The following is a 27,568-nucleotide window of genomic DNA, read 5'->3' as shown; positions in this document are numbered from 1 at the left end:
ACTCAACGAAGCTGGAACTCAAGAAACAACAATATTTTAGAGTTCTTGTCTCGAAAATTGCATCACATATTTTCATACCCGATAAAAAAAAAATTATACATTTTTATTTTAGTATTTTTGCGGTATATTAATTTGATATATTTGTTTAATTAAGACCGCACTATATTGTTTTTATTCTCAAAATAGATTTTGGTATTTATTTTAGTATTTTTGCGATTTGGTATAATTTTTAAATTAACACTGCATTATTTTGCTGTTATTACTAAAATTGCTATAGGTATATTTTAAGTATTTATACGGTATATTAATTTGGTATATTTAAAAATGAACACCGCTCTGTTTTGCTTTTATTCCGTTGGTATATTTTGTAGTATTTTTGCAGTATATCAATTCGGTATATTTTAAAATTAATACCACACTCGCTTGTTTTGGCCTTACCCAAATAATTGTTGGTAATTTTTTTTTTTTTAGTATTTGGCAGTATATGAATTTTGGTATATTTTTGTTAAATTAACACCGTAATATTTTTTCTTTTATTCCTAAAATAGCCTTTGGTATATTTATAGTATTTACGCGGTATAATAATTTGGTATACTTGAAAATAAATACCACACCTTGACCTTTCCAAATAAACTTTAAGTATATTTTTTAGTATTTTTGCGACATATTTTTGAAAATAAACACCTATGTTGTTTTTTATCCTAAAATAGGTTTAGTTGTAGTTGTTTTTATTGCAATTCGTTTTTAAGCAACTCAACGGAGTTGGGCAAAAATGCGTCAGATATTTTATTGTTTCAAAATAAAAAGATATTTCTATTGCAGACAGTTTATTGAAGAACATTTTGTTTCTTTTTACAGAAATTTGAATTTCACTTACACTTAATTAATAATTAATAATTTATTTGGACGCATCAATGGAATTTGCACGTAGGTTAAAACTACAATATTTACATAGATAAAAAAAAACGTATTTAAGTGAAGGGTAAAAAAAAAAGAAATTTATATTGGGTGGGTTCGAATTGCATCGGCATCGGCATCGGCTTCATAGAGGCTGAGGCGGCATTTGTAATGATTATGATTATCACTAGGCATAAAATACAAATACATAACATATACAATATACATAACATAATACATAATATGAATTAATCTCAGTCGAGATGACTAGCCAAACAAATTGCGCAGCTTCTGACGAAAGAAACCCAACTTATTCGATTCCGCTTGAGCGGCGCGTTTCGCCTTTAATTCGCTCTTGAAAAGCAGCCAATCCCGTCGAATCTCTGGATTAGCTGGTCCCCACTTTTCACTCGGTCGGAGAGAAGCCACGAAAGACTAGTTGAATACAGAATAATATTAGAAATATTGATTAAAAAGTTGGATTTCATTCTCTACCTTGACAAAGCCGCCTTCCATGTGATGACTGATGTACCACCAGCCCCAGAGGGGAAATTGTGCTGCTCCCACAGCGAAGAGTATCCAGCCAGCAACTGTATTGAAAAAAGCCAAGTTAATAGTTGTTCAAGTAATCCATCAAGTACCATAGTTAGAGTACTCACTGTCTCCCGAGAGTGGAAAGTATGATTCACTGTACTTGATCGGCTGTATCGTAACCATCGAGTAGATGAAGATCACAATCATCATGACGGGCGTGAAGAAGAACCAACAAATGCGCCAGTAGAACGACACTTTCTTATTGCACATGAACTCAATGTCATCGCAGAGGTTTTGCAGACCTAAGAGAGGGAGGGAAAAACCATGAATTATGAATAGTATTCACTAATAACTCATTCAACAAAGTGTACCAAAAGATTAAAGTCATATTCATCATTCCTTTGTGCTTAATTGTTTCATTTTTATTCTTTTGTTCGTTCAGTTGTTCAATTTTAGTTCGTTCTGGTTCATTTTTGTTCATTTACTCGTTCAGTTGTTCAATTTAATTCGTTCTGATTTGTTTTAGATCTTAAGTTTTTTCAGTTGTTCAATTTAGTTCGTTCTGGTTCTTTTTAGATCTTTTGTTCGTTCAGTTGTCCAATTTTAGTTCGTTCTGGTTCAGTTTTGTTCATTAACTCGTTCAGTTATTCAATTTAGTTCGTTCTGGTTCTTTTTAGATCTTTAGTTTTTTCAGTTGTTCAATTTTAGTTCGTTCTGGTTCATTTTTGATCTTTAGTTCATTCAGATGTTCAATTTTAGATCGTTCTGGTTCTTTTTAGATCTTTTGTTCGTTCAGTAGTTTAATTTTAGTTCGTTTTGGTTCATTTTTGTTAATTTACTCGTTCAGTTGTTCAATTTAGTTCGTTTTGTTTCTTTTTAGATCTTTAGTTCGTTCAGTATTTCAATTTTGGTCTTTGATTTTTGTTATTACGTTCAGTTTACTTTTGACATTTAGTTCTTTCTACTTCACTTGCTCAAGTTTGATCTTTAGATCGTTCTGATTAATTAATTGCATTTTGTTCTTCAGTTCGTTTCGGTTCATTTTAGATCGTTAGTTCGTTCTTGTTCAATTGTTCAATTTTATTCGCTAGATCTTTTGGTCTCTCTTGTTTGTTAACACTTTTAGTTCTTTATTTCGTTCTTGTTCAGTTTCATAGTTCATTCATGTTCAATTGTTCACTCGTGATCTTCAGTTCTTTCTTGCTTCAATGCATAGTATGTTCCATTTTTGATTAGTCGTTCCTTAAAAAGTTTCTATTCTTTCACTATCTAAGCTAAGCTCTTTGAGTAAGTTGTGTCTTTTCAGAGTTCAAATTTGATCAAAACGGATTTTTTAAACTCAATAACTCAAAACAGAAGTACAAATATTTATAAAAATGAGTAGTACATTTCCTACTCCTATTTCCACTCAAAGCAATATCATACTTGAAATCAAAATACCGGATGATGAACGAAATAAAACGATGAACAAAATTGGTAACAATATCAAAGGAACTAGTTGACTCTTCAAAAAAGAACAAACGAAGTTTACACCACCCAACAATGAGGAGAATACTTTGTTCAAACATTAATGATGCTCACCATAAATCCACACAATGCCAGCGAGTTCAAAAATGGCCAATATAAAGACGACATAGGTGCCGCCATAAAAGTCCACAAGCGTGAGGATCCACTGACCTCCCTAGAAAAAAGAAACAATCAGAAAATTCAACAAAAATGTAAAGCAAACTCGGTCTTAAGGCCTTACCGGAGTGACGTAAACGAGACCCATGAGAAAACCGCAGATGGATGTAGTTAGTGCGACCTTCCAGTATTTCCACGTCTTGAACTGATCGCAGATGATGGTCACAATGGTGCTCTGGAGTGCGACAATTGATCCGATGCCCAGAACGAAGAGCATGAAGAAGAAGAGTACCGAAAAGAGTTGGGGAACAGCCTGGAATTTGGATATCGCATCCGGATACGAAATGAAGGCCAATCCCGTCCCGCTGCGCACCACATCCCGAATATTCTCGATCTGCAGATTAAGAGCCAAGTTGCCCAAGATGGCAAAGATGGTGATGCCACCTAATAGACTCGTCAACGTATCCAGCGTGGTGACAATCATGGCATCTCTGTGTGAAGAACTTTTAACTTTAGCACATCAAATGAATCAGCTATAAATATCCTGATGATATTACCTGTAAATGCTGTGATTGAATCGATTGTAGGAGGCAAACATGATGATGGGGCCACAGCCAACGGCCAGCGAGAAGAAACACTGAACAACCGCCTCCTTCCACACCGTCGGGTTTAAAAGCTCATCCCACTGAGGCTTCAGGAAGAAGATGATGCCATCAACAGCACCCTCAAGAGTCACAGCTCTGCCCAGGAGAGCGAACAGCACCACATAGGGAAACAGGGCTAGGAAATAGGCTGCTTTCCCGGAGCTCTTCACGCCTCGCATGATCACCAGGAAGATGACGATCCACGAGACGAACAATGCGATCGTTAGCTTCCAGTCTGGTTCGCCAATGCCATCCGAAATATCCGATTTCTCCTTGATCACCTCTTTGCTGTAAGCATTTGCAATTTTAGTCAGCTATTTGCGACAGTTCTCAGTTACGCTTTCTTCGGTATTTCGCCAATGAAGTGCATTTCAGTTTTTTTTCTATAATACCTTTCTACATTCAATTCTATTGAAATTGCATAGCTAATGTAACTTTTAATGATTTTTACTTGTAGTCAACTATCTTTTCTACGTTTAAGGTAATTCTTAGTTACACTTTCGACAGTATTTCGCTAAAGAATTTCATTTCAGCTGTTCATATTTTCATACTTTCAATTGCATTAAAATTGTTAAAACTTGTAATATGCAAAACATTGCTATCAACATTTGCATTTTGGGTCAGCTTTTTATTGATTTGACATTTAAAACCGACTTTGTTCATATTAAAGCTCTTCCACTTTCATTCCGAAATCCACAAAAATTTGTCTATCTTCTTTTTAAAATTTCTCTAGAAAGCATTTATTTATTTCTATTTGTTTCTGTTCCATATTTAATGAAATTTCCAGTTTAATTTTTGACCCCAAATCTCGAACGAATTTGTTTTTATTTCTCCTAAAAATTCGCTGGCCTCATTTGACTCATTTGATGTGCTACTTAATGCTATTCCCAGTTTCACTTTTGCCACTAAATCTCTAATTTCAAAATTGTTTATTTTGTGCAATTCCCAGTTTCACTTTTTTAAATCTACAATTTTAAATTTTGCTTCATTTCTTTAAAGAGATGTGTAATTGCGATAAGAAGTGTTACTTTTAAGATAAATATAGTTTTAGTTTACAACATTAGCTCATAACAATAACTTTATAATTTTATTGTTATTGTTATTCACTTTTCATCTATTGAAAAACTGAAAGCTCGATCGTAAAATCACAGTAAAAGCTTGCAAAATTTCTATGGCAAAGTGATTTGCCCACTTTAAGTGAAGTCGTGACGACTTGCAAATACCCTGCGTGTACTTACAGAAAGTATAATTCGGAACTGCTTTGCAATTGCGTCGTTGTAGAATTATCCTTCGTCAGCAGATCGCTGACATTGCTCCACAAGGAGGAGCGAGTATCCTGATCCGGTCGAGAGTTGACGCAATTGAGCCAATCCTCGCGACAATAGGACCAAGGCAACTCGGCTTGGAACGAGACGAACAAGTAGTAGAGAGTCAAAGCGAGCAGCGATGAATAATAGGTGATGATGCAGATCGTGGCAAAGGCTTGGCCATAACCAACGCCCAGAAACGAGGGACAAATTGACCAGATCTTCACGGTGCCCTGACTCGTAAACTGTCCGATGATCATCTCCAGATAGTACATGGGTTTACCTATATAGATGGTCGATATAGAGTATAATTTTGTTGAAATGTGCTTTACACTCACCGATCAGAAAGAGCACAATGATGTAGGGTATGAGAAAGGCGCCGCCTCCGTTCTCATAAGCGGTGAATGGAAATCTCCAAACATTTCCCAATCCCACCGAAACCGAAATGCACGACATTAAAAACTCCAATCCATTTGACCAATTCGTTCGTTCCTGATCCCCATTTTGTGCTTCCTTTTCGTGTGGCTGCAAATGCAAAGCAAAGAAAACAAGTTAGAAAGCTGCATTCGCGTGTGCTCGACTGTAAAATACCCGCTACCCATTTTGAATAAATGCAAAATATTGCGGTATTATTCTCAAAATATACCAAATATACTACAAAAATACTAAAAATATGTGGTATATTTGGTATATCGATATAGTACCACATACAAAATATACCATAGATGACACAATATACCAAATTGTCAGCCAAAGCAACTAAGATCCCTAGTAAGTAAGCGTTTTTGCCTATACTCAACATTGAATTTTATTTCCATTTGAATATTTTAAGTTTACACAAAACAATTCGGTCTCGTTTACAATAATTTATAATTTGTCTAGCCTAGAATGCATAAATGGTCCAAGTCCTAGTTCACTAGTCTCTAAGTCTCTAGTCTACTCTCACAAAAAATGAATGTGCGTAGATCGATGGGTTTTCTCTGTGCGCAGATCGAAGATCAAACAATTAATTGCTACCTCAGCTTCTTGGCAATCGGCGCAACCACAGACCAGGCGCGTGTCTGCAGATCCCGCAGATAGCGTATTCACTTGCGCACAACGAGCAGCCAAATGATGCCATAGACGACGCAGTTAGCAGCCTCCAGATAGTAACCATCAAAGGTTATTTCGCACTTGGTGCACTCCTGCAGCTCTTCTTTGTCGAGGCAGAGATTTGTGGACTGAGTGCTGCACTACTTAAAGGTGAGTACAGCACCACAGTGTTGGGCCAATTGCCACCCAGATTGCACAGTGTGTTAAGGAATGTCATATATATGTAGGTGCCGCCCACAACTGGATCCGAGATCATGGCAGCCACAAGCATGGAATACAAAAATACTTGATAGCAGCCGTAGCTGGTAACGAGCAGTACATAGTAATAGAAGGGAACCTCGCCACCTGAGATTAGATATGGCGTTGCGCAGGCAATCAATGTGGCCACCGTTGCCAAAGCAATGCGCCATGGTATCGCTCTCAGATGCAAGTCCATGGGTCGCGGGACATTCGTGTATTTGCCCACAATGAGGGGCAAGATGATCTGCAGCGGTATCAGCGGGCATATGGCCAGCAATGCCAGCTTCTCCTTGGGCACACCAGCATCGATCAGTTTCAGTGATGTCACGGCATCGGAGGTGGCAAACGTCACCTTGATGGTGAGCAGTATAGCCGCCAGAATGTGTACGGGACACTTGTGCACTATAACCCACCGGACTTTGTAGCTCTCGTGTTCCTCCTTGTAGCGGGCATCTGTGTACGCATCCTCAACGTCGTTCTCCTTCTTGAAGGTGGCCACTATTGTGGTGGCCACTAATGTGGTGGCCACTATGAATGTGATGCCCCAAAAGTAAAGGAATCGCGGTAGTGTTACCATGCCCTCAATCGAAGGCACATCACGCAAATACGAGTTGCAGATGTCCTTTGACTCCAAGGCAATGAACACCACATATCCAAGGAAATAGCCAGCTGTTTGTCCCACACTATTACAGGTGGAGGCGTAACCAATATTACAACGCTTCAACATGGTCAGCGCCCAGCCATCCGCAGCTAGGAAATTGAGCACAAAGAACAGCTGCGTTAGCAGGGGCACATTGGGCTCCACACCATCGCCGCTCAGCCAGCGATCCACGTGCACCGATAGCAGCAGCATGAAACCACCAAGCGGATACTGCACTGGGACCAGCCACGATGAGGCAAAGGAGAACTCCGCCTGCTGCAGCAGCATTGGCACAGCAGCTATAAGGCCAATGGGTATGCCCTCCAGTTTTTAGAGGAACAGAAGTACGGCAATGTTGCGTTTATCGCCACGTAAATCGGGCTTCTCGTGTTCATCTTGTCCAGTTGGAGATGTCGAGTCGATGAGATCGTTTGATTCACTGTTGCGGCGACATATTGTCAGTTGCAGCGGTTTGTTTTTCTCTGTTTGTAATCAGCTCCAAGTGGAAGAAAAACAACAATACTGAAGGTCCACGTCAGTGGTCAATTCTAGCGAGTAATTTGTGCTGAGTTTCAAGTGGAGCCATATATGTTTGATCTTTCCAAATTATTAGAGAATTTATCAAGTTAATTTGCACTATATTTTATTTCATAATGACAATGTGGCGACGTTGTTTGTGGTAGGTTTGTTGACGTTTTCAAAAGTATGTCTTTAATAACTTCGACAACGAAATTTTCAGGAATCACAACTACAATAGCTATTATTGTATATACCGACTCTAGCTTTAAAATTGCGCTTGTTAGCCGTTTTTTTCGATTTGCGGGGGCGGAAGTGGGTGTGACAAAGATTTGAAACAAACTTGATCTGCATGCAAACCTAACAAATGCTGTTGAAAAAAAATTAGAGCTCTATCTCTTATAGTCTCTGAGATCCAGTGTTTCATACGGACAGACGGACAGACAGACAGACGGACATGGCTAGATACTTTATCAGGTCGGAAATGTTTCCTTCTACCTGTTACATACATTTCCTGCCGACACAAAATTATAATACCCTTCTATCCTATGAGTAGCTGGTATAAAAAAAGGTTTCACTTGGACTTTTGATCAAAAATGTTTAACGAATACCCCCGAGATAAGGCGTAACAAGTTTTTTTTGCGTTTTTTTGCTGTCTGTCTCTCGCGACTAGCCAAAAATAGAAAATTCTTTATGCTTCGTTCGCTTAATGCCAAGTAATGGCCATAAAATGCATATCTTTGTGGTTTGCCTTAGATTAGATTATATGTCTGCAGATATAATTCTTTTATGATCTGCCACAGTTCATAAATGTCGCGAGTCAGTAAATTAACCTTTTCTACGAATTCATTTTAACCATTTTTTTTTTTTTTTGAATTTTGTTTAAGAAAAAAAAAGTGGTTCAAAGTCCCAGTTTATCTGCCAATTGAATTGTTAATTGTTCCACACAACATTGACATTGATTGAGCAATGATCGTGGACTTGAAATAATCTCTATTACGATGACCGAAAAGTACAGCGACATCATCTAGTATTTAACTAATAACAAAAGCTAAGGAAAGAAAATATTGCATCAGTTAATTGGCAGCGGCATAAACATTTAACAGCCTCGTTACTACCAACATCAACATTAAGTTAATAACTTAATTGGAGCCTTGGCCGCTGGCAGAAATAAATCGCAGTTGAATTATTGGGAAATTCAATTTACGACCTTCGATAAGATAACGAAGCAGCTTTTTTCGGTTTCGTACTTAAGACATTCTGGGAAAACGCGTGACAGGCGCTTAAACGATAAACGATAAGAAAACAGAGCAATGCGGAAAACTCTAAAACACAGTCAACGAAATTAAAAGAAAAGCTTTTCAAGCAAAACTTCAATAAACCTAAAAAAAAGAAAACAAAACTAAGAAAGTGCACAGAGATAAAAAAGCAAGCGCAGACGACGAAATACATTTGGCGCATTCATTTATATATTTATATTAGTATATTATTTATGCATAATTTCATTTATTTACTAAACGATCATGTTGGTTTTTTTATAGTTATTATTTAGTATAAGTAAACTACTACAATATATTATACCATTTATATTTAAGTAGTACATATAGTAAATATACCATATGGTATAGTATATACCATATACTATGTATAGTATATTATTTACACTCATTTTAATTTAATTACAATGCGATCATGTTGGTTTTTCATTGCTTTTAGTTAACTTAACCAATAACTTGACTCGATTTGCAGTGAGTCATGGGACATTCTCTCAGTGTAGTCCGGTAAAATGTATATACTATATATAGTATATTAATTATACTAATATTCATATAATTACTAAGCGATCATGTTGGTTTTCCATAGCTTTTATTTACCCGAAAACCTGACTTGATTTGCAGTGAGTCATTAAAAATTATATCAGTGTAGTATTATAACATGTATATACTATATACCATACATAGTATATTTTATATCTACTATATTATTTATACATATTTTATTTAATTACTATGCCATCACCTTAGTTTTCCATAATACGTAGTACAAAATCTGAATCGCTTTGCAGTGAGTCATGGGGGAATTCTTTCAGTGTTGTACTATAATAGGTAACATATATACTATATACCGTATATAGTATATTTTTTATACTTATTTTAATTTAATTACTATGCGATCAAGTTGGTTTTCTATAGCTATTAGTTAACCGAAAACCTGACTTGATTTGCAGTGAGTCATTAAAAATTAGTTCAGTGTAGTTCTATAATATGTATACTATATACTATATACCACATGTAGTATATTCTTTATATAGTATTTTATTTATACTTATTGTAATTTTAATTATAATGCCATCACGTTGGTTTCTTCATAATAATTAGTTAATTGAATATCTGACTCGCTTTGCAGTGAGTCATGGGGAATTCTCTCAGTGTAGTCTGACGCTGTAACGGTGTAATTACCCGAGCACTTAATTTGAATAATGCACGCCACGTCCCGAAGTCGGTTGAAACGGTGAATTCGTGAATATATTTCTAGCGTATTCACAAGACGCTCTGACCACAAAGATTTTTGCTATGCATGCTGTCAGGTCTAATGAGTGATTGAGAAGCAACATGTGAACAATGCAAATATTAGTAATAAATGAGTGAAACAATTGTAATTCCCCCCGAGGGTTATAGGTAGGAAGTACCCAACAGTAGTTGAAACTTGACAATATTTGCTGTTTGGTTTAACACATTAATTTGCATTTTACATTACATGAATCCCTCAAAACTTGTTGATGAATCAAGCGAGATCTACAATTGTAACTGTCTATTAACTTATAATATAATATATAGCTAGACTCTCTACATACGACTACCACATAGCTTAAATAGCAAATACTATATACGATATCTATATAATATATTATTATTATTACTATTTTTGTTTACGATTGTTTAAACAGCTTTTTAACCAACACTTTCGCAGCAGTTCACAAGTGTCTGGGAATGCGAAGCGTGCGCTCTTTTTCACACTGACCGAACAACGAGATACCCTGTAATTGTTCAAGTTGAAGCTTAACTTTTTTTAATGCAATTGATGCTTAACGTACGTATTCACAGATTATGCATATCATGTTATTATCACATCAACTGAAAAAGTAATTCCCAATTTAAATGACGTTACTTTTTAGATACCCTGTAATAAGCTAGACATGCTTTCTTAACATACTTACTTTAAATTATTAGACGTCACATGACTGATTAAACACACTTTTATTTTCACTACAGCTAGAAATATTATTCAGTTAAATGTTTCGACATTGTAGATACCCTGTAATGAGCTAGATACGCCTTTGATTCTTAACATACTTTTTAAATAATTATAACGAAATGTGATTTTTTTGATACCCGGTTATTTTAACTTTATTCAGCAAGCTTAGTCAAAATTTAAATGTTTTGACTTTGTAGATACCCTGTAATAAGGTAGGCACACATTCTTAGCATGCTTTTTAGTTATTGGACGTCGCATGACTGATTTGACACACTTTTATTTAATTAGTTAAGTGTTTCAACTTTATAGATACCCTGTAATGAGATAGACATGCAAATAAATCTCTTTTATATTCACCTAAATACCCTGTAAATGCCCTTCTATATTCACCCAAATCTAGCAAAGCTAAAATTCGTTGTTTACTACACTTTACGCATCTTTGCGACTTGCCAGATACCCTGTAATACTTAGTGCATACCCTGTATTTTCTGCCTCCCTCTCTCTGTCTCTCTCTCTCTCTCCGCATAACAACTGTGTTTACTACATTTATTCTTGATAATTTTTGTCTTATTTTGTTTTTGGTCTGCGTGCACAAATATTTAAAAATATCTTTACATGTTTATTTTTACTGTCCATGAACGAATTCGTGTTTTTTGTTTTTATTTCTGTTTCGAAGCAGACCTTTAAACCAGTTTCAGCTTTGTCAAATACAGTTACATTTGTGATCCGCTCAAATATGAATAATACTTTGAACACTTTCTTTACGACAACTTGTCTCGAGAGAATACTTGAATTTCGAAGTTGATAACAAATTTGTGTTAATTGCACTTAAGATTTCAACGATCTGAGGATCACATAATAATAATAATGAATGGCGGCGGAACAGCTTGGGGAATTTAAAGTATTTGGGTGTGCAAACATACTTGAGTCACGTTATCAGTTCATTGTCTGTCAACGATATTTTAAGTTGGTTAAGTACTAGGAATTTAATTTCCGGCAATCTTCTCAGTTTTGCTTATCTAGAATTTGGGATACTATCAGCGATAACACGGCATTCGAAGTGATCAACATGATCTGCAGAATATACAAAGCTAAACATTCTCAATGATTTGCAAAAGTGAAGATTATTTGAAGATCTGTTTTATACTCTGCAAACATTGTAAAACATTCTTCTCTACATTGATCTTCAAGCCTTATAGCTTTAAAATAGATGCGTTTTTATCTGCAATGATTTGCACAACTAAAGATCATTTGAAGATCAGTTAGATCTGTTTTATGCTCTGTAAACATTGTAAAACATTCTTCAATCTAATCTTAGCTTCATTTACTTGCATTTCTAAATTGATCTTCAAACTTTATATCTGCAAAATAGATCTTCAATGATTTGCAAAACTAAAGATGATTAGAAGATCTTTTAAATCCGCTCTGTAAACGTTGTAAAACATTCTTCACACTAATCTCGCCTTCATCCATATACTTGTATCTCTGCATTGATCATCAAGCCTTATATCTGATGTAAAGATCATTAGAAGATCTTTTTAAACTGTTTTGCATTCTGCAATCAAATTTTAGCTTTATCCACTTGTAACTTTTGCATTGATCTGCAAAATATACGCGCTATACATCTGCAATGATTTGGAAACTGAAGATTAGTAGAAGATCTCCTAAATCTGTCTTATGCTCTGTAGAACATTCTTTATTCTAAACTTAACTTCACCCATATACTTGCATGTCTACATTTACCTTAGGACCTTAAATTAAGATCTGCTTTCCATTCTTCAACTACTTGCGCCTTATATCTGATCTAAAGATCATAAAAAGATTATTTCCATCTGTTTTACATTCTTCAACCGAATCTTAGCTTCCACAACTTGTAACTTTTGCATTGATTTTAGGATCTAAACTGACTGAGCAGTCAAAGATCACATAGGTCGGTTGTAAAGCATTCTTCACCCGAATCTTAGCTTCATCTACTTGAATCTCTACATTGATCTGAAGATCAGTAGAATATCTGTTAAATCTGTTTTACATTCTTCAAACCAATGTCGCCTTCATCGATATACTGGATTCACCACATTGATCTTCACGCCTTATATTTGATCTAAAGATCAGTCGAAGATCAGTTAGATCTGTTGTAAAACATTCTTCAACCGAATCTTAGATTCAGCTACTTGCAGTAGAAAATCTATTAAATCTGTTATTCCTTCTTCAATCTTGCAACTTTTGAATTGATCTTCGCGCTTTCGATTCTCACAAAGATCTTCAAGATCTATGCAAACATTTAACGATCAATTAGAAGTAAGATTTCAAGGCAGTTGCGATCACATTTGTTTGCGTGCTGATCTTACAATTACAAGCAGATAATTGTTCTGGGAAATACCTTGTGACTGACTTTGCTTTGCTTTGCTTTGCTTCGGCTTGCACTTGGTCTTAAGTTGGCAGAAGATAAGTAATACTAAAAAACGGATATCTTGAAGGGGGTCTATTATTATAGCATAGTATAAACATAGAAGATTGTCGGCCGCTTGGATTTTTAATGATGCCCCAGGCGAATAATAATAATAATAATAATGATGATGGTATTATAAACTCATTAAAATCGTTTAATAAATCAGAGCAACAAACAACAACGTTTTTTTTTTCTTTTTCATTTTAGGGCTGCGCGATCATATAAGTCAAGTGTGACTCTTGTGACTCTTGTGATATGAAATCGAGGCGGGGGGCGGGCAAAACGAAAGCGAAATGCGGAAATATTACTTACGTCTGTTTTGCTCGAGTTGTTGTTGCCGTTGCTGTTGCTGTTAGCGGTGTTGTTGGCGGTGTTGTTGGCGGTGTTGTTGGCGGTGCCATTGGCCCCATTCGACTGTGGCATTGTCTTCAATTCCATGTTGCAAGGCGCAATTAAGCGAGGTAAATATTTTTACTCGTTTTTTGTTAGCTCTCTGTTATTGTTGGATTTTTATATGATTTTCTGCACTGTCGCACATTCAATTTAAGTGTAAAAAAAAACAACAACTTAATAACAAACTGGCCAAGCAATTAGTTGAGTAGTACTTGACTGAATACCATTGAATAAATGCTGCCGCGAAACTCGCGAAATCGCAATCGGAATCGGAATAGAAGTCGAAGTCAAAGCGCGTCGCGTTTTGTTTTGAGCTGTGCTGTGATGTGATGTGATGCCGTGAATGCCGCAGCTAGAACTGAGAGCCAAACGAATGCTTCAAGCGCTTTAAGAACCCATCAACAACAGCTGCAGCTGCAGCAACAGGTACGACTACGGGCCGTATACATAATATAACGTATACGAAGCGTACGTCAAACATTTATGAGTCGCTTGGCTAAAAGCCACTCGATGATCATCGTAGCTGAAGCTCAACAACGATCATCAACTTCAGCATTCAACGAAGTTCGCTTCGCGTTCGTCTTTTTGTTGTTGTTCGTATCAAAGGGAATAAACTGTTAGAGAGATCGAAAGGGAGAGCGATAGGGAGAGAGAGAGAGAGCTAGAGAGACTCAGCAATTGACTCCGAGCTGTGGCGTCTTCTCACTTAGATGTTCTAAGTGCTATTTTTATGAGCTGTTTAAGATTATCATTAAACACGATTGACGCGATAAATTTCCAAAAATCTGCGCGAAAATATTCCAATGGAGTTTCCCTTGCGTGATCAAAATGAAAATATAAATTAAATCCAAGTATTAAGTAAGCAATTGGATTATAATTTTAACTTTTGAAGGAAACAAAATGTCATATAACAATTCTCAATAATAATATTCTTGATAAATTTAAATAAACTTAACATTTTATATTTTACATTTTTCATTTTATATTTTTTATTTTACATTTTACATATTATTTTTATGTTTTACATTTACAATTTTCCTTTCAGCATTAAAAATCAATATTTTAAATAAAGATTAATTTTAATTTTTAATAATATTTTTTATAAATAAACAATGAAAAGCTTATTTTAATAAACTTTTACCTCGAGTTTTACTGTATCAACTATAAAATAAATTTGAAATTTGAATTTCACTATAAAAAAAATAGCAAATATTTGCATAAACTTTTTGCGTGAGTTTCACTTTATTAACGATTAAATACAAAATTTCAACAAGAGTGTAAATTTAAAAACTCTTTATAGGAAGAAAAATAATTGCCTTTCTCATAGATTTATTAACTTTTAAAAATTTAAAATATAATTTTGAAGAAACTGTTAACTTGAGTTTTACTTTATCAAATTTGCAAATTGATATAAATTAATAAATTTACTTGGTGTAGTAAATTTATAAACTGTTGAAAGATAGAAAATAAATCGCTTATTCATATATCATATATTATTATTTATATCATATCATATTTATTATTTATAAAATTGAAGATCGTTAGGAGATCTGTTATATCATTAAACCGATGTCAACATTGTTAAACATTCTTCAGTCTAATGTCGCCTTCATCCGTCTTAAAAGTCTTAAAAAAAGCATTTTTACTGAAGAAACTTTTTGCTCGTCGCGAGTTAAGTTTGTGTCAACGATAAAATATCAATTTTCCACTCTGGAGTGTAGTAAAGGTATTTGCTTAGTATAAGTTGAGCTGACGTAAAGAATTTGCAATATAATATTTGACTCCCCCCGCAATCCCAACCCCGACGAGATCGTAAACGAGTTCTCTTTGAATGGCCATAACCATATACTAGTACTATAGTATTCGATAGACGCCAAGTCACAGTCAGAGGCGAAGGCAAAGGCGAAGGCGCAGAAAGAAAAAAAAGTACCCAACATAGCAATTAAATGACTTGACTGAACAAGTTAATATCAAAGAGCTGTCGAGACAGCAACTTTTACCATGTGACATTTCCGGCTTTGATACTTTGTACTACTTGCGAATTAGGACTGGACCCATAAAACTTATTGCGCCGATCATGAATCTCATTTCTGTATCGAGTATTGTGTGTGCTACTAGCAATGCTTTTGCATGTTTGGCATAATTGAAATTATATCTAATTATCTCTTTGTCCAAATTTAAGTGACTGAAAATATTTTAACGAATTTAACGAGCTATAAATTACATTTTTTTTTTCACTCTCAACTCTCAAGCGACAATTTACATATTTAAATGCGGTGTCAAAACTCAATTTACTACTTTCTGATAACTTTTTTCTACTGTGCTCGGGCAACGTGTTGGTTATTTGTATGCGTATACGTAATATTATACTTAGACTGTGGAATCCCCATGTTTGGATAAAACTATGAATGTTCGTTTGCCAGCATACAAATGTGTGAGTGTATGAAACTTTTGCATGTTGGTAGGTATAATGTAAGTTGATGTACGCATATGTACATGTATGTACGTGTATGTACATGTACTTATAGTATTTATGGTACGTGTATGTACTTACATCTGAGTCTATATGTATGTATGTATGTATGTGTAGTAGTGTAAGCACACATGCAAACACATACATGTGTCTGTGTGTATGTACATGTACATATGTATGTAAGTGTATGTACATGTACGTCTAGTATATATACAATAGTATGTAACGTATGTACGTGTGCTCTGTGCATGCACATATGTACGTATATTTACATGTACATATGTATGTAAATGAATGTTTGTAGATACATGTGCATGTCTTGATGTACGTATGTATGTATGTACGTGTATGCACATATACGTCTAGTATATATACAATAGTATATAACGTATGTAAAGTATGTAAAGTACGTAAAATATGTTTAGTATGTGTATCATGTATAGGAAATGTATGTATGTATGTACATATGTACATACATATGTACGTGTATGTGCACGTACGCACAATATACATGGTAAGTGAATGTACATGTATGTATAGCTGTGTAATATATGCAAATTCATATGTAAGTTTTTCTACATAAATAAGAATATACTTATGCACACATGCATTTGTATGTATGTTCATATACATGAGATGTACGTATACGTTTAAGTACATTTGTACGTGTATGTACATTCATATGTGATTATACGTGTAAGAACATCTGGGTAATATATGCAAACACATATACATATGTGCATGCGAATGTACATGTAGATATGTACGAGTATATAATGTGTACATATGTAAACGTACATGTATGTCTATGTGTACACGTATGTACGTGCTTACGCATGTATATTTATGTGTATATACAAGTACAAATATACATATGTATGTACATATATTAACAAGTATGTATGTACATCTGTGTACCAAGTACGTTCCCATAAAACTGAACAAGTACACATACACATTTACATCTATGTATGTGCATGTAAATGTATCGACATGTATGCACATCTGTATTGAAACGTTCGTATACATTTACATACATTTCGTATATTCTTGTATGTATGTGGAGTGGCGACATCTTTAGGTTGCTATCGGAACTACAATTTCACTAGTGAAGCGCAAAAAGTACTAGTTCAACAGCTGAAATACCAGGCGAACATAAGTCAGCAGCAAGCAGATGTACAGAAATTAACTGGGGTGGCGCCATCTATCGGTTGGTATTGCAACTGAAAAATACTGCGCCTTAATGATAGGCAACGATTTTTTTAGTTGGCTACGATCCTCTGAATACTGCAATGAAACATAGATGGCGCGATTGTAGTTGCGATAGCAACCCATAGGTGGCGCCACCCCAGTTAATTTCTGCACATCTTCTTGCTGCTGATTTATGTTCGCCTGGTACTTCACTGGCTCATTGGACACTTTTTGACGATTTAGAAATTTAATTATAATTGCGATAGCAACCCATAGATGGCGCCACGCGAATTACTTTCTGTATATTTAGCTTGCTGTTAATTTATTTTTGCCTTCTGTTTCATATGCTGAATTTACACTTTTTAGGCGTTGGGGCGTGGCCAATAATACTTACCATACTTACCTCGTATCGTAAAATCGTTATTATTTTTATATGTTTCTGATGGACCCTCTTGGTCTAGGGAGACCAGAGAAAAAGTCAAGATGATGTAGATTTTCAGTAGTTTTTATTTTTAATATAGTTGCTTTAATTTTATATTTAGTTAATTGCTAAATTTGTAAATTATTTTCACTTGAATGTATCTATAAATTAATTCTTATTTTGTATTTATCGTCTCAGCATTACTAAATTAAAGAACGAAAAAAAAACACGATAACTAGACGTTAAATTTAGTTTTAATATGTGCTCTACATCATGTTATTATGCATTGTGTATGTATGTCGGTATCTGTCAGTGTATGTGTATGTTTGTCTCGTCAGTGGGCGTGTGTGTGTGTACGTGTCTGTCAATTAATTAGTTATCAACAAATTGTACAAGTGAAAATTTACATCGAGAAATTAAAACACTAGAAACGTTGACAACTTGCGTATAATAATTATAATATATAATAATAATCATAATCATATAATAATATAATAATAATAATAATAAGTAATTAATATATGCTACATATAAGTATGTAATTATATACTATATATGCTATATAAAAGTATATAATTTTTTTTCTTTTTTTCAAAAATCAGACAATTAAAACAATAATCAATATAAGCGCCGCACTCTTTACAATTCTACAGAAAAAAAAAAAATATAAATTTGCACTACTTTTTGTTTACGTTTCTTGCTGTATTTTCTTCTTTTGTTACTTGTTTGTGTTTCTTTTCTTCTTTTGTATTTTGCGTGAGCCTTTTGCGAAATTAGAGATAAGAATATCTCCAATATCTCGCTTGCATTGCCAGGAAAAGGGGTGTAGTCGTAGGGAGGGGGGAAAACTGAGTAAAAATTAAAAACAAAATCATAAGAGAATACAATAATATTACACGACAAGTCTCATTCATTAGTTTTTGTTTCGTTTATCTGCTGCGATCACTTGTACGTTATAAAACATAAACAAATTTATGGATAAATATAGCATGTTGTGTTGTCTAAGTGTAGTTGTTGTTGTTGTTGTAAATGTTTCTGTGTTTTCCGTGTTATTTTTTTTTTTTTTTTGGATGTATGTATGATACGATTTACATATACATATGCAACGCTTATATTAACAAAACGACAAAAAACTGCTTTCCGCAATCGAGACACACACAAACGTTCTGCTCTGAATTCTCTTTCGCTCTCGCTTCTATACATTGCAGCTGCTTCTTCTTCCCGTTGCAGTGTTGCACAGCGCGTCAAAGAAAGCGTTCTTTCATTGTTTTTGCTTTTCCGTTTCTTTCTTGAAATACATATACAAAAGGCATGATATTATTCTTAAGTTTTTTGTTTTTCCATTTCTCTCCCTCTCGCAGAGTTTAAGCAATTGTTATATAGATATATATAATTGTATGTATATATATATATATATATTCTATATAGAGGTTTATGTATAATGCTAGTTTGTAAACAATTATTGTTGTTGGCTGTGTCAAATTGCTTTTGTTGCTTTTTGTTTGTTTTTTTGTTTTGTAGTTTTCGTATTTTCTTGTATTTACATAACTGCCTGAAATAGTATTAGCTCTGTTTTCTTGTTTTGTTTTTGTTTCTTAACAATGGCACACACGCATATTGTGGGTTATGGGGAGAGAGAGGAAGTTGTGTTGCTGGTGGGGCGGAGGGAAGTGAAGGTTGGGGGTTCACATACATATCCAATTGAATACAATATGAATATACGAATTTCTATCGATTTGTCTGTTTTTTTTTTGTTTTTTTTTTTTGAATTTTAAAGGGAGCTTTTGTCCGTCTTTTCACATTTCATCAATTTTTCTTTAAATTTTTTTTCTTTTGTTTTTGAGTTTTATACAATAATACGCATTATTCTTGTACTTTGCTTGGATTGAGTAAAATGTATTCGTATAAATTAAAGACCATCTAAAAATCATTGTTAGAAAATTACCATTTCTCTTTTCTTTTTGTTTGTCAACAAATCGAAACAAAATTCGCTAAAAATGATGTATGTACAAGTTAATGTTATTCAATTTTATGCTATTTGAGAGAGTTGTTATTATCAAATGTATTTTCTTGATGAGAAATTGCGACGTTTGTGGTACTAAACAAAAAAAAAAAAAAAAATCATTACAAAGAAAACTATTTACACTAAACATATTACTACTTATTAACTGAGTATGGTAATATCTTAAGCGTTTCGTTGGTTGCTTGGTTGTGTGTGTGTGTTTGTGTATATATGTGTGTGTGGATGTATACATGTGTATGTATGTGTGCCCCAACGCAACAGCCGAGAATTTGTTGTTGTTGTTACTATTTGTATTAGTAAGTTAGTTTGTGTTATTTTGTGTTGATAATTGATTATCAATTTTAAAACTTCCGCACTGCTCGCTCACTTGTAGTTTGTTAATTGATTAATTCGTTAGTTAATTAGTTAGTTTGTTAGTTTTGCCTATGCGGAGAAAGAGAGATCAGCGATGGGATCTCATCAACAACAAAATTCGCAGGCGGCAATCAAATTGCTTATTTGTAGATTGTTTAACATTTTTTTTTTTTATATGTTTTATATATGCATTCAATGTATGTGGAAGTGGAAATGGATTGTGGGTGTCAACGTATGTGTGTGTGTGTGTGAACTATGCGTGTGTGCGTGTGAGTGTGTATGGGTATTGTGTGTATGTATGTGTGTTGTATTTATATATTAAATACGGGCTCTAGGCTCAGTCGCTTCCTACAACTTAGTTTCTCCATTTGTTATTGTTTTTTGTTGTTGTTGTGTGTTTTCTTTTTAAGGCTTTTTTAGCTGCTGTTGAAAGTTGAAGTTGATGCTGAAGTTGTTGCTGTTGCTTTTCTTTTGTTGATGTTGTTCTTCTCTTGTATTATTGTTGTTATTTGGTTGTTGTTGTTGTAGTTGAATTTGTTGCTTCTAGTTTTAGTTTAGTTTAAACTTGCTTTGCTTTGTTCATTTGCAGGCTGCTTTTTTGTTGTTGTTAGTCACGTATCTCGACCCATTTTGCGAGATTTCTGGCGACCAATTCCTTATTGATAAAAATTACATTCTGCAAAGCGAAAGAATCACAATGAATTAGCAAATGATGAAGTGACAAAAAGATTAAGTCGCTTAATTAAGCAATTTAAATCGCTGACATGACTTAAATTGCACAATTCGAGGCTTAATCTTAAAATTATGTTAGTTTTCAAAACAATTTGTGAAACTTATGAATTTAAATGTGTAAACATAAATGTGAGTTAAAATTAAAATCCCCTTTCAAATATAATTGGCTATGTTGATACATAATAATAATATCTCTACATTAACTGTTTGCCTAAATTTGATCATCTTATAAACATTCAGAAATTCCCTTGCTATCTTTATAGTGGACATTACATATTGTATAGTAAATCTAATCTAATCCTACCAATCTTTTCAATCAACAATCAATCTCATTCATGAAACTTAAATGTATCGTTCACCATTCATTCCCTCTCTTTCTGTTGCTGTCACTATCGCTGTCTCGCTTCGTGGGCTTATCAGCATGCCATCTCTGTCTCAACCATAATAGTTAATACTCACATTTGGACCTAGAGAAGCAAATAAATAGATTTCTGGTATGTTGTGGCTGTTGTAGCCGGCGACTTGTGCTTGCAAGACAATGCCTTTGGTTAATTTATTAAGGATATCGGCCGCATCCGCTGACCAAGTATTATCTGCAAATGGGAAATTGCAATAATTAGCAAATAAATTAAAGACTATATAAAACTCAAATACTTACCGATGGGCTCCACGTTGGACAGTATGCACTCGGTGGCTTGGAAGGGCAGCGCCATAAAGTCGGTGCGAATTTGACGCAGCGCACTAAAGCTGACATTCATGTAGCCGCCAAAGTCCAAGAATTTGACCAGACAACGCTCCTCATCCTCCTCATCGATATCGCAAATTTGCACGCGATACCAAACCCCATTGACGGGGATCACACAGACGGCGCTGATCTCGATGCTCGGCAATGTGGGCGCCTCCATGGTCGAATAGCTATCGAACATGCCCTTCTGCAGAGCGTGCAGTGAGGGATGCGATGGATGCAGCGGATGCTGGACAAACACATGATTGCCCGACAGCACGGCTGTGACGACCACATCGTTGTTGATGCCCTCGATCAGTTTAAGCTGCAAATGCAAATGGAAATCAGTTAGTAACCAATACAACAGAGAATGTCTCCGAGTATACAGTAAGAGATAAAGGTTATTCGATAAATCGATCGATGACTATCGATAATACTATCGATTTCGAGCGTGCTGTCGCTGTACTATCGATGCAACTATCGCACAACATACCGATCTCTCGCTCTATATATACAGAACACAAACAACAGAGAGAGCAATGGATCGATCGATCTATCCTCGGATAGGAGGATCATGTTACAATGGGCATTAAAACCCTACTCGCAGATACACAGTGAACAGACATGGATGGCTGGCGGTGTGGTAACTCACTTGTAGGTTAAAGAGGCTTTCAGTCGAAAGAGGAACTACGGTTTGCGGAAGCGCATAGTGGATACGCTGCATTGTGAAATTTGGATAGCGTCTGGCTGGCAATCGTAGCCGGATCATCACCAGTGCGGCATCGATCTCCGTCTCGGTGCCCTCAATGGTACAGATGCGCAATTTGCCAGTTGAATAGCGTGTCTTGCTCAGTGTGACATTGGCCGAGGTTTTCGCCTTGATCTGATTGATGAACGAACGCTTGCGTCCATAGAGCTGACCGATTAAACTATTTGGGAAATAGAATTCATATGTGGTCTTGATCCGTGTCGTTGCCTCGGACCGTGGCAGACTTGATCCTTTGCCCGAATCACCGGATTGCACACTGCAAATGCTCAGCGATGGACTTGCGGCATCCACATTGCGCTTCTGATTGCCATTGGCATCGTCCGCCTCAGACGACGACACAATTGTCTGCTCGACTACAACTGAATTCTGATTCTGATTCTGATCGTCCTCAGTCTGTTTTTCTGTGGCTTGTATCTGCGTTTCTGTTGCTGTTACTGTTGCTGTCTCTATAGGCGATCCTACTGTTGCTGCCTCCTTTTTGGTCGGCTCACAGTTGTTGTTCTGCTCGCCGCATTCCTGCTTTGTGTACTTGCTCTCCAGGAATGAATTCTCAGGCGATATTTTGGGGGTACGTGTTGCCTTGATGACCACCGGCTCCTCGGCCTTTTGATTTGTTTTGCGATTGTAGAACGAGACCCGATTATTAACCGAATCGGGCAAATTACTGGGCGACGATAGATTCTCAAAGTCTTCGTCAATGGAGCAGAGTTTCTTGTGCTCGGCATCTTGGATCTTTGACTTTAACATTTCCGAATCGATTTGCTGCTGTTGCTGTTGATGTTTGTTGCCCGGCGAAGCGCGTCCATTGCTTTGTTGTATGGTGATTGGTGCCGATTTGCCGTATAACATCGAATTGGGACTATCCTTGTCATCGACATTGCTGCCGCCTCCGCCGCTGTTGCCACCCACAGTAATGTTCATTGATTTGGTGGCCACAGATCCATTGGGCAATTTGCCATTTGCCGATTGGACACCGTTGACTTTGCGCTGTTGAATCGCCGGCTCAGCGGCGGCCTCCTTAACCGGCTTTCCATTGGCGACGGCTGCTGTTCCATTATCATCATCGTTTTTGTCTACACGATTTTTATTTCTACGCCGAAACCAAAAGACGCCGAGTATAAATGCTACACCGGGCAGTGACAGATAGAGTAGTGGACGACCGGATACCATTTTCGCTGAATATTGGAGAATCTGTAAGTACACGAATCAAAATTCCAAAATGAAATAACACAATTTTCTCTCAGTAGCTGCAAAGCATTCACAACTCCAATATTCTCATGGCTAGCTTTGACAATTTGAAAAAAGTTCACAAACAGTTGGCAACACAAACCACTTTGAAACAGTTGGCAAAGCGGCAAACTTTACTTTAATGATACTTTGTCAAACAAATGTTATCGAACAGAACGATGATTATTGTGTGACCAGAGCACTGATTGATCGATTTTCAAACTCAACCAAACTCTCTCTCTCCCTCTGAAAGTTCAAATGGAGCAGGGAAGGAGGATATGTGAGGGGAAAAACAATGTCGCTATTATTGGCATGTAAGATGTTCATAGATAATTCTACCACATTTTGCTTTCTATAAATGCAACAGAAAGTTACAATTTGTTTTGGTGGCTGCGGCCATCACGAGACCCATTTGGCATCCACAACTGCGTACGTGTGTGCCTCAATGTCCATGTGTATGTGTGTCTGTGTGTGTGTGTATAGATATATGTGTGACTGCGTATTAATAGCAACAATACATAATTATAGAAAATCATTCGAAGCAACAACGTTGACGAAGCGCACAGCAAATAAGGTGCAAAGCAAAAGCAACAAGTCAGAATGCCACGCGGAAGCTACAGAGCCCAACAGGAGAGAGCGAGAGAGAACTAGAGCCCACAAGAGCCAAGAGCAGATCGAGCAGACGCGAAACGAACGCGAGCAAAAGAGAGGTAGCGAGACAAAAAGAGTACGCGTCTCTCTTCTTGCGCGTGCGTCGAGTGTCAAGTGTGAAGAAAAGGCCGCAAGCAAACAAGAACAACAACAACAACAATCATAGCAAGCAAACGCAAGCAGCTTTCGGCGAAAAACAACAACAACAACTAGAAGCATTGCGCTTACGGCATTTGTTATGAAATCATTACAAAACAAACGTAGCAAAATTAATAAAAATACATTAAACACAAAACTATGGCAATAAACTTTAGTCAATCAGCAACAACTAAAACAAAAAAAAAAGAACTTCACCTTAATATTTCCAACAAACACACTTTCGTAATTTTCCACACAAAACGCACAGTTTTTCAATTGAAATTTATTTCGTTGACGATGATTTCGTTGAGGATATTTGAAAAAATAAATTAGTTGCTTTCGTTTGTAGTTTGTTTACAATTATTCGTTGTTATGGCTAAGCTATTATTGCAATAATAATAATAATAATATTCGTTCATTGACTCGACAAAATGCGACGCCGGTCAAAAGATTCGAGCGGAGCAATTCGAGCTTTTGATGATAGCGCTTCGATATACAAAGGGAAACTACCCAATAGTATTTTGCTTTTTGTTTTTTTTTTTTTGGCGTACGCCATGTGCTTCGTGTGTATGTGTGTGCGAGCGTGTGTGTGTGTGTGTGTGCGTTCTACTTCCCTTCCCCTTAGAATGATATCAGAGAGCCAGCAAGTTGTTTGCTTGGCTCTTTTCTAATTATTCGTTCTTTCGAGACATTTGCCAATTGGTTGCAAAGTGCCACCCACCATCATACTAACCACATACGACAACAACTATTCGAGAGCCGCAAACGCCGTGTCAACAGCCTAACAAAAATGATCAGCATAAATAATACACAAAAATACCAAAAATCGACGGCAACAAAAAAAACAACAACAGCAGAGAGCAAGAGCGCCCTTCAATAAGCCAATCAAAACGTCAGAATCTCTCTGTTGTTTTTATTATTTTTGTTTCCTCTAACGAACCTGTTGCCCTGTTTGTGTGCATATATGTGTGTGTGTCTGTTTCTGTGTCTGTCTGTTGTTTATTACTAGCTAGACGTGTGTACTTGTGGAATGTGTGTGCGTGTGAATGTGTGTAGTAAGTAAGTCTGTTGTGTTTCGTCACCCGCAATTCAAAAGGCCTTTTGTTGTTGATAAGCTGGCCACCAAAGCGCCGCGCTGCCTTATTGCCTTATCTATCGACGCATTTCGATTGGCACAAAGGTCATCATCAATCGTTTTGGGTCTGGGCGATACATTGTCTTGTTATCGAAAGATCACACACAGCTGTAAAACTCGCCTCAACAGCTGTTGTTTGGTTGTCTGTGTGTCGCAGCATCATTTGCATATGCACAGTTACTTTTGGCGTTGCCACATCATTTCAAGAAAGAGACAACACTTATGTAAAGCGCGAATTTCGTAAAAGCTGTGTGTGCTCAAGAAACATGTTTGATGCTTGGCGCTTGACTTTGAACTTGCATGGGGTGGCCATACAAGTTAAAATTTCCATAACATCGAAAAACACACACACACATGAACATATTTATATATGCACATAACACATTTGTGGCAGTCGTTAAAACTAGCCGAAGCTTAAATCCAAGGCCTATGAATTGAATTTAACTCGTTATCAAACACACACACGCACGTACGCACACTCACATACGCATACAAGGTTTCAAAGGGCGCTAGAAAAGTGCGTGAGCAAAAGGAGAGCAGCAAAAGAGCGTGCTTAGCTATTAATACAGTCACATATACGCACTCACGTACCAGCAAACCAGGTGCTCTACAACTCACACACAAACACACACACTTTAATCGCGATCTGCTCTACTCTTCTCTCTGTCATAGCTGCATGCCTTTCACCCCTCCCCCATCCGATACATTCGCCATAATCTTTGGCAACGTGGTTGGCCGATCATATGCTTAGCATTTCTTTCTGCTGCTCTATGTGTATTGTATAATCGTGAAAATAAAAATGTGTGATATTTTGTTTTTGGCTTTTTTCAATTTTCTGGCAACGTAACGATTTGTTGCTTACTGCCGACGAAAGGGGTAAAAAAGAGATAGACAGATAGAGAGCGAGAGCGGGTGTTGTTGTGTTGTTTGGCTTATCAGTAGCATTATTTAACAATTAGTCTGAAAGCCGCCAAACACAAAACAAAAATAAAGCGCACACCATTCTCCATAGCAAATAAATATACATACAATATATTAAACAAGAATCTAACACAAAGAAGCGTCAAATCATTTCATCTAAATGACTCAGCCATAAGCACAACATTTACATATACACGGATGTACATATGTATATGCATGCATGTGTGTGTATGTATGTATACATATGTACCTACATACTTGTGTATGTATTGCATGCGACAAACAAGCAACAACAAATTTTCATTGTGTAACCGCTCAAGTCGCATACATATAAACATATGTATTAAGAACGTATTCTGCATTAAGGACCAAGCACATTGATCCTATTTGAAAATAGACAAGCACACACTCAGACAGACTGGACAGGCGGCACAATTTTAATGCCGCATGTGTTGGCGACTGCAACAACAACAAAGAGGCGTTGCCACCTATTGATTATGTTGCGCATTTTTTGCATTTACACACTGTCTCTTTCACACACACACACACACTTACTCTCATACGCATCAAATCACAATACAACAATAAAAAAAACAAGGATAAAAGAAGTTGATGGAACTAAATCATTGCATTGAACCTAGCCAAACTACGCATCATTTTACAACAAAATACAACGAGGAGCAAAAGCAATATGACACCATTTTTCTTGCTTTTGCTTTGCGTTTGTTCGAGTTCGTGTGTTTTGGCAACTGTTTTGTAGTAGGTTATGTTCCGCGTGGTCGAAATTTGCGCTTACCTTTTGAAACCAGTGGGTTAAATAAATATGCTTTCAATTGCCTGCAAATTGCCGCTGCGTTCACTTAAAATGTTTTTTAAAATATTTTTCACTGTTTTCTGCTTTTTTTGTGATAGGCTTGACACACAATTTGAGCGTACAAAATAGCAGCACGAATTAAACACGTGTCTACGTCTACTACCTTTTACATATCATAACATGGCCGGCGTATACAGTGTTGCCATCATTGCGCGCACTAGCTGATAAACCAAACACAATACACCTAATAATTTATTTATTTTTATTTCACTAAACCATCCACACGATAATATTAATATTCCGTATTGAATAGCAATCTCAAATGTTTGCACAATTTTACTAAAACGCGTGTGAATAATAAAACTCGTACTGAATTCATTCCCAGTGTTGTCATCAGCACATGCA

General features: G+C 36.2%; 3 protein-coding genes and 1 pseudogene across 5 annotated transcripts; 1 reads left to right on the top strand and 3 right to left on the bottom strand.

Moving 5' to 3' along the window:
• Positions 1-817: 817 nt before the first annotated feature.
• On the bottom strand, positions 818-13,959 carry LOC117572594 (sodium-dependent nutrient amino acid transporter 1). The gene is made up of 10 exons (XM_034255490.2): positions 13,815-13,959; positions 13,510-13,724; positions 5,344-5,530; positions 4,937-5,288; positions 3,612-3,986; positions 3,179-3,545; positions 3,013-3,112; positions 1,557-1,733; positions 1,393-1,487; positions 818-1,332 (listed from the first exon to the last, which is right to left on the bottom strand). The coding sequence occupies exons 2-10, from the start codon at positions 13,633-13,635 to the stop codon at positions 1,165-1,167; spliced, it is 1,947 nt and encodes a 648-aa protein (XP_034111381.1). The 5' UTR covers positions 13,636-13,724; positions 13,815-13,959; the 3' UTR covers positions 818-1,164.
• Positions 6,019-12,239, bottom strand: LOC117564498 (acetyl-coenzyme A transporter 1-like; annotated as a pseudogene).
• A 4,687-nt stretch (positions 13,960-18,646) lies between the features above and the next one.
• On the bottom strand, positions 18,647-27,532 carry LOC117571790 (A-kinase anchor protein 1, mitochondrial). Of its 2 annotated transcripts, none has more exons than XM_034254153.2 (5): positions 27,146-27,532; positions 22,161-23,468; positions 21,443-21,833; positions 21,244-21,377; positions 18,647-20,728 (listed from the first exon to the last, which is right to left on the bottom strand). In XM_034254153.2, the coding sequence occupies exons 2-5, from the start codon at positions 23,445-23,447 to the stop codon at positions 20,660-20,662; spliced, it is 1,881 nt and encodes a 626-aa protein (XP_034110044.1). In that variant the 5' UTR covers positions 23,448-23,468; positions 27,146-27,532; the 3' UTR covers positions 18,647-20,659. The 2 variants fall into 2 exon arrangements, with proteins under 2 accessions (XP_034110044.1, XP_034110053.1); XM_034254162.2 differs by lacking the exon at positions 27,146-27,532 and adding an exon at positions 24,510-24,613.
• Positions 23,727-24,542, top strand: LOC127566009 (uncharacterized). Of its 2 annotated transcripts, none has more exons than XM_052007317.1 (2): positions 23,727-23,818; positions 24,033-24,507. In XM_052007317.1, the coding sequence occupies exons 1-2, from the start codon at positions 23,763-23,765 to the stop codon at positions 24,319-24,321; spliced, it is 345 nt and encodes a 114-aa protein (XP_051863277.1). In that variant the 5' UTR covers positions 23,727-23,762; the 3' UTR covers positions 24,322-24,507. The 2 variants fall into 2 exon arrangements, 1 of the variants encoding a protein (XP_051863277.1); XR_007955347.1 differs by having other exon boundaries at positions 23,785-23,971; positions 24,033-24,542.
• Positions 27,533-27,568: the final 36 nt, after the last annotated feature.

Source organism: Drosophila albomicans, chromosome X, assembly GCF_009650485.2.
Source record: "Drosophila albomicans strain 15112-1751.03 chromosome X, ASM965048v2, whole genome shotgun sequence".
In the NCBI taxonomy this organism is placed as follows: Eukaryota; Metazoa; Arthropoda; class Insecta; order Diptera; family Drosophilidae; genus Drosophila; species Drosophila albomicans.
This window is presented reverse-complemented; position numbering and strand designations above follow the sequence as displayed.